Source organism: Hippocampus comes, unplaced genomic scaffold (genome assembly GCF_001891065.2).
Source record: "Hippocampus comes isolate QL1 unplaced genomic scaffold, H_comes_QL1_v1.1 scaffold168, whole genome shotgun sequence".
In the NCBI taxonomy this organism is placed as follows: Eukaryota; Metazoa; Chordata; class Actinopteri; order Syngnathiformes; family Syngnathidae; genus Hippocampus; species Hippocampus comes.
Genome location: NW_017805955.1, coordinates 1 through 7,727, shown reverse-complemented (window position 1 = coordinate 7,727; position 7,727 = coordinate 1). Strand labels below are relative to the sequence as shown.

The 7,727-nt window shown below is 46.1% G+C and overlaps 1 protein-coding gene across 1 annotated transcript; it reads right to left on the bottom strand.

The window, feature by feature from the left end:
- Nucleotides 1–426: 426 nt before the first annotated feature.
- LOC109528126 (sialoadhesin-like) lies at nt 427–7,232 on the bottom strand. Its single transcript, XM_019890432.1, has 14 exons — nt 7,172–7,232; nt 6,729–7,043; nt 6,366–6,656; nt 5,970–6,257; nt 4,973–5,230; nt 4,588–4,875; nt 3,895–4,161; nt 3,756–3,800; nt 3,482–3,563; nt 3,131–3,226; nt 2,981–3,029; nt 1,445–1,524; nt 1,295–1,346; nt 427–784 (listed from the first exon to the last, which is right to left on the bottom strand). The coding sequence occupies exons 1-14, from the start codon at nt 7,230–7,232 to the stop codon at nt 644–646; spliced, it is 2,313 nt and encodes a 770-aa protein (XP_019745991.1). The 3' UTR covers nt 427–643.
- Between the last annotated feature and the right edge of the window lie 495 nt (nt 7,233–7,727).

The following is a 7,727-nucleotide window of genomic DNA, read 5'->3' as shown; positions in this document are numbered from 1 at the left end:
GACCCCCAACATAATTTTAATAAAAGATGAGTGGGAGGGCCTCCTCTTCATTTTGACTGATGGGAGGATGCCGTCAAAGAAAAACGGCTGGACTGTGGCGCCCCCTGTGGGTGGCTCTAACGCAGTACACTTCACACTCAAAACATTCTACAGGCTGAATTTCAATCACCCACACATACTCTGAAACGCTAAATCTAAATTCAGTCATGTTTATCTAATCTATCCACTGTGGTGGTTGTATTTTTTTTTTTGGGGGGGGTCGGAGTTAAGATGACTTCTGTTCATTTTGCTGTTAACAACTTGTGATGTTCAAGACACTCATCATGTTCATGATTTGCCAGATAAATGTCTATAAGCTACCGAGCTTATATAAATCTGCAGGTTTTTCACATTTTCAGATGACCACAATTTTCCAGGGAAATTACAATGCCTCATTCTTGGTGAGCTATTTTTAATTTTCAACAGCGGACAAAAATACAGAACATTTTCTTTCATTTTTTTTTTTTGACCAGAAGTCCTAGTAGCCTTTACAACATCTGATTGGAGCAAAAAACAAAAACAAAAAAATCGTAAAGTTGAACATTTCATGTTTGCAAAGCCACATTGGATAGGCGAGTGCAGTAGCACCAAATAATGTGAGCAATCAGACTGAGAAGCTGAATTGATGGTTCTCTTCATCGCTATTGTCTTCAGCCCACTCGCATGGCCGCTTGGCCTGGAAGTGTACCTGAGCATTGCTCAGGTACACTGCGGGGACTTCTTCGCTGATGCCCTTGCTTCTTGTCTGGAAGAACACACACTGTGTTAAGTGTCTGAAATATTTCGAGTACATTTATCCAGGTATACATACATCTAAACATGTATGTAAAATTGGTCCTTGAACCAACCCCAAAGAAAAAGGTCATAGCGTGCACCATTGCAAATACAAGCTGATAAAAGGAGCGAGTTACTTTTCAATCGCATTATTTTCAGACGCTGGGTTGGTCAGTAATTTGTAAAACTAACACACGATTATGATTTTAGTTGTTCTTTTTCACTTATCCGTACTTCACTTTGGTGTTTTTAGTTTTTTTATTTATTTGCGTGGAACCACACCTTCACTTTTGCTTAGAACTGATGGAAAGAAAAAAAATGTCGATTGGGCGGCGATAGTTGTGACCCAGGAAATCTGCTCAGCAACAAGCGACAGGGCAGTTCAGACTGCGACGTATCGGGTCTGTTAAAACGTCACTCGGGGCCTCCTTCGGGAGTAAAAACCAGAATTCGAAGAGGCCCAAGATGTTCATGTGTATACCTCTTTGGACTGCTTCTCTTTTGGAAATGCGTACATGCCAAATTTTCTTTGCCTACTCAGAGAAAGAAAAAACAACATCTCGTCAGCATGCTTTCATGCCGTGTATTTTTCTTCATTTGGTTAATGAAACATTAAATATTCAACTCTCACCCGTGTTCAGCTTGTGGAGAAGTATCTTGTAAAAAGCTGCCCTTGGGCAGTTCTTCAGCCATGTCGGTCGTTGACGGATCCTACACACACACACACACACACACACACACACACACACAATATATTAATCATGCTAACCACAGAACAGAAAACGGGACTCACACATAGGATATTAATAGGTATCAACATTGATTACATATTATTCTTTATTTTGAATAGACTTAGTTATTCTGAATTTATGTCAAAGTATGTTGCCACCTTTTTATATTTCAAGATATTTAATACGACACGTTTTGCTCAAACTTATTTTTCCTTGCCTTTTCTTTGTCTTTTTTGTTTTGATGCCACGTGAAGCAACAAAGAGTCAGAAAACATTCCTTGTAACCAGTGCTTTGACGCATCGGTACAGAGTAGCAGTGCTTCGGAATTTTAGCCTTTAACCTTTTTTTCTCTTGCAACAATCACACCAAAAAAAAAAATAGATTTGAGAGTTTATTTGGCGTGCGCGCAAACAGACGAATAACCAACACGCCGGTAACGCAAAGGCTGTCTTCAAAATAATGGCTTTCCAAATACAGTACAGGACTACACTTACGCCATGCAACAACCTTAACTTTTGTTTTGAAGTTCTTCCGCGAGGTGGCGTTACGGCAAGCTTGACAAGTCATTTTGACGTGCCTTATCACAGATTGAATTGACATTGTTGCTAGTTTAAAACAGCTGCGCCCACAAAAATGTTGGTGTGGCTCCAAAAGGAGTGGACTGGTGATAAAGCTTGTGCCGATGACACGAATTTATCTCGCCGGCGAAGAGCAGCAGCAGTCTCACGGTAACGGTCGCCCTTCCGATCCACTTGTTGCTAGCAATGTCGGCAAAAATGATCCAGAACAAGAATGCCCAGGCTGCTAGTCCAAAACAGCCAAATCAAGTATCAATTAACTCTTTAGCTCATCTAACTAGTAAATACTTATAAAATGTTATATATTTAGTTTTATGTATTATCCCCATTGCCTAATGTACCTGCCAAATGAAGGTAGTACTGTACCAGCAACGCCCCACCACACAACTGAAAGAGTTCCGTCTTATTTAATCAATGAATCCAATATTATTTTAAATTAGGACAACCCAAAATGATAGCTTTAGTTTGCTTTACTAAATAACTTGAGTTGAAGGTAAAACTTTCAGGTTGCACCCGTTGTATTATTTTTTAATTGCCTAAATATTTACTGACAGATTACTTCAGTGTTGTGAAATTTTGTTTTTTTTTTTCAGTGCAGCTCCAGTTTGGACGAGTGACAGCACTTGAAACAGTTGCAAAAAAAGTATTGTTTTTTTTAAAGGTGTTTTATCTCTCATTTAAGTTGTCACCCACTGTCCCGCTGCTGTTTATCAGTCACAACTTTGAATCATAAAGAGGGGGTAGCTTTGTGTGTGTGTGTGTGTGTGTGTGTGTGTGTGTGTGTGTGTGTGTGTGTGTGTGTGTGTGTGTGATGCGGGAAGTTTAATATGCAAACCTCTGGGTGGTGAATGACTCACCTTTCCAGCAAAGAGAATGTTGCTCATGCTGTAACTGAATTTGTTAGCTCTGTGGAAGGATAAGAAGGGAAAAAAAACAAGCGCACACAAAAAAATCTCAGACAATGTTTGATCTCCAGCAATCACATCTCGTGGAGGATGACATCTCACTTGTTATCTGCGGTCAACTCGCTGGTCTGGACCTCACCAAAATCTTTCCCTGAGATCTGCGCATCTTCATGTCTTAGCTGATGGGAACTTCTCTTCCTGTGTGTGTGTGTGTGTGTGTGTGTGTGTGTGTGTGTGTGTGTGTGTGTGTGTGTGTGTGTGTGTGTGTGTGAGAGAGAGAGAGAAGTCACTTTTAATGAGTGGTGAACGCATGAAGTAATAAAAAAAAAGAACTTTGCGGGAGTTTTGCTCCGATGTATTAGGCGAAACATGCAAACAGTAAAAAATATGGAAGCTTGCTGACAGGTGGGACAATGAAAGGGTGAACATGAAAAGGTCCCTTTTGAAACTCACATTTTCAACCTGCAGATGAAGAAAATAAGCACCGCGACGAAGAGCACACAAAGAGGAGGGATGATGAACTTCAGGAACCAATCTGTGGGGGACAACAGACAGACCATTAGGTACACGATACCGAGACTTACGGAGTGTGTACCGCCCCATATGGATTTTTTGGGGGGGGGGGGGGGATGTTGATTCTGATTATTAGGCAAGAAAAAAAAAAATCAGCTAACAAATGAATTACCCAATGACTAAAAAAAAACAACATTTCTACAACTCTACCCACCTGCGTGGAATGATGGCCTGGTTATCTGCATGACTTTGAGTACATCTAAAGACCCACATGAAAGAAAGGAATGAATGCGTTCATCTGTAACTTCAGTCAAAAATGCAGCCGAGCAATGTCAGCTTTTGAAACTCACTGCTGATGCCGACCTCCACCGAGGGCGACCTCGCCGAGCCCACCTCGTTGGTGGCCGTACAGGCGTAGAGGCCGGTGTCGGCGGGCGTGACGGACGTGATGGTCAAGTTATGACTGCGGGTTAAATTGCGGGACCTTGTGCCGTTCACTTTCCACCATGTCACCGACTCGACGGGCGGGTCCGAGTCGGCGTCGCACTGCAGCGTCACCGTCGCGTTTTCCGTCACCACCAGAGAAGGCTGAGCTCTCACTGTCACGTTTTTGGGAGCATCTGACGCAGAAAGTACAAAGGGAATGGTTGGCGCAAAAAAAAAAAAAACGAAGTGCAGCGCCTCCAATATTTGATGCCGTACCTCACTTGATCACAACAGCCGCCTGTTATTTCGTGAAAGTGTTGGTTGAGCACAAAGTGTGACATCATTTGAACCACAGCACCACTCATTCAAGACCGAAGGTTTTACCACCGCTACCTCAAACGGTGGCTTCCGCACGAATTGAAGCCGCGCCTCAGTGAATCAAGTTTTCACGCCACAAAATGTCAACTTTTCGGAGGGATTTTTTTCACATCACTTCTAAACAAAAAAACATAAAACACCACTGTCCCAATCACAGCGAGCCTCCGCAAAAATTCACACCATAGCCCCAATTAACTCCGGTTCTCCGCGCCGCGTTGTTTCATGAGCAAGCAATGACTTACACGTGACTTTCAAAGTCTTATGCGTCCTCCGTCTTCCCAAGCCATTGTCGGCCTCGCACGTGTAAACGCCGCCGTCCGCCCAGGTGGCTTTGAAGGTGTGGGACAGCGTGTTGTTTTGGACGGCGTTGCCATGGGAACTGGCGCCGGGCCACGCGGGCGACCAAGCGGCCGACTGCCTGGTCAGGGTGAGGGTGGAGAGCGGGTCGCTTTCCACCGAGCAGAGCATGTTGACCCGCTCGCCTTCGGTCACCTTGGTCGTCATGCATAGCACCGGTTCGGATGGACCGTCTTGGGGGGGGGGGGAATTCAAATATGCATATGCGTTTTATTGCGTGGATTGACTTTCGCTTTCTTTGCTTCTCAGCGACGTTGACGTTCAACTTACCGTGGACCGTGACCTCGACGGGGGCTGACCTCGCCGAGCCCAACTCGTTGCCGGCCGTGCAAGCGTAGACGCCGGCGTCGGCAAGCGCCACGGACGACAAGGTCAAGGTTGGTCCCTGGTTTACAATTTGTCCCGCCTTCCACCATGTCACCGAACGGATGGGCGGGTTCCAGTCGGCGACGCAGCGCAGCGTCAACGACGTGCTTTTGGCGACCACCAGGGACGGATCCGCTTTCACCAACACGTTTCTGGAAGCATCTGGCAAAGAGATAAAGAGGTTCAGTTATGTCATACGAGACTGAAAAATCAAAACGCCACCGTCTCAAATAATTCGATGATGGCTGTTGTCCCCAAAGGAAGCCGCTAAGACATGGGTGTCAAACTCAAGGCCCGGGGGCCAGATCCGGCCCGCCACGTCATTTTACGTGGCCCGCGAAAGCAAATCGTCGGCGTCAACTTGCATGGTCCTTGTACTGGAATGTCAAATTGCCATGTGTGATAAATAACGTTGAGATTTTGCAATTGTTTTGTTTCCCTGTTGACACTCAATCAATAAATGAACAATTTCTTCTTGACTGATTTCAAAACTCCGTCATCCATCCATCGGTTTGTGTACAAGTAATAATTTGATAAGACGATTAAAGGCGTGGTTTGGACTTTTCAAATCCGCCTCAACATCATCCGCTGACTAAAAACGTCCGTCGCCACAACTTGAAATCAAGTCGTTGCATCTGCGCCTCCGTTCATGATGGCCTTTCATTAAAAAGGCCAGATTTTATTTTTCCCTCACAACATGGCTCACGAAGACCACAAACCTGATCGTCACGACCTCAAATCGTCACCTTTGGTCTTGTAAACGCCACACCGAAACCATTTTTTTTTTTCCGGCACAAGAAAAATGTATCGCCACTCTTTGCTGCGCTCAAATTGTCGCCGTCGCTAAATGGCCTTGTTTGCATACGCTCGGCCGGTTCCTGAGTAAAGCAAAATGACATACACGTGACTTCCAAAGTCTTCTGCGCGCTTGCGCTTCCTTCGCTGTTGGCAGCCGTGCAGGTGTAAACCCCTGCGTCATCCCAGGTGGCCACAAAGCCAAAGGTCAGGAGATTGTATTGCACCCTCATGTCAAGTTGATTCGTGACAGACCGCACGGATGACCGGTCGACGGACGTCTTGGTCAAAGTCATGTTGGAGAGCGGCAAGCTTTCCACAGAGCAGCGCACGGAAACCAGGTCGCCTTCGGTGACCGTGTCAGGCACGGACAACAGCAGGTTTGTCGGACGGTCTTGGATTAAAAAAAAAAAAAAAAAAAAAAGAAGAAGAAAAACTTCAGACACTGGCGATTTTAGAGGGTCCGAAAATGACTGGCGCTGAATGAGTTCAGTGAACTCACACATGACTTGGATGCACAGCGGTGGACTGTTTTCGCCGAAACCAACTTGGTTGATGGCGCGGCACGCGTAGCACCGGCGGTCGCTCAGCCGCACCTCGCGCACCAGCAAGTGTTCCTCGTTGCCATTGGACAACTTATCCCACGTCCTCCCGTCTTGGCTGAGCAGCGACCAGTCATACTCGTCGGGCTTGGGGTTGGCGTCGGCGGCGCACCGCAACAGGGCCGATGCGCCCGCTTTGACCATGGGGCTGGTTGACCCCATGATGGAAAGGCTGGTTTCCCGCGGCCGGTCTGCAAAGCCGGAGAAGAGGTGTCAACGACGCCCCGTCGTCCCGGCGACCCCTCAAAAATGCTCAGACTCACATTCCACGTCAACGAGAAGCTCGGCCGAAGTCGCTTTCATGTCTTTGAAGCCCGCGTTGAAGGCGGTGCACGTGTACCGTCCGATGTCCTCGGGCTGCACCGACGACACCATCAAATTTCGCCGCGACGCCACGAGTTTGTCGTCTTTGTGCCACATGAAGCTATCGGGCCAGGGGTTGCCTCTCTTCACCTGACACAACAGTGTCATGGCCTCGCCCTGGTTGAACTTGGTCCAGGAAGAACGGACCTCGACAGTCGGAGGGTCTGAAAAGACGTTTGCGTATTTCAGAATGAACGGGCCCGTTTCCAAGTGCGCTGCCGCGCCAGGGCCGTCAGGCCACCGTTAATATCGGACCCTGCGCAATGTGAATGGGCATTCTTTGCGCTAACGCACAGATGCGCCGAGATGTGAATGACCTGCGTCTCCACCGGCAACTTTGTGCCATCTCGAAGCCACTCAAACGTGGGGCCGGGGTTGCCCTTGGCGGTGCAGGTCAAGGTCATGGTGTGTCCTTCTTGGAAGTACGTGACGCCTTCGGGGAGGCTTAGATGAACATTTTTTGGGCTGTCTGGAATTGGGGGGTGCGGGGGGGGAAGAATAAGTCAGGCTTCCGAAAAGTCACCATCAGCTTTTCGTCAATTTTTTTTTATTTTTTTATTTTTACGGTAAGCAATTCCCAAGACCTTATCAATGTGAATTTTTTTTTGAAGTGAGAGCCAGGTGAAGAAATGTGGAAAAAGCTTCCCCCCCCCCCTTTTTTTTTTTAATTTTGTAAATGAAAATGAAGACTGAGTATCAGTCATTTTGTACAAACTAACAAAATCACTGATACTAAAATAAATTCACATTGATAAGATCTTGGGAATTGCTTACCGTAAAAAAAAAAAAAAAAAAAAATCATCTATATTTTTGTACTTAAGTCATTTTGGAGTCTATACTTTTCAGTCCCTTAACCATATAACCGCCCAGCTCATTTTTTTGCATACGGTTACAATCTC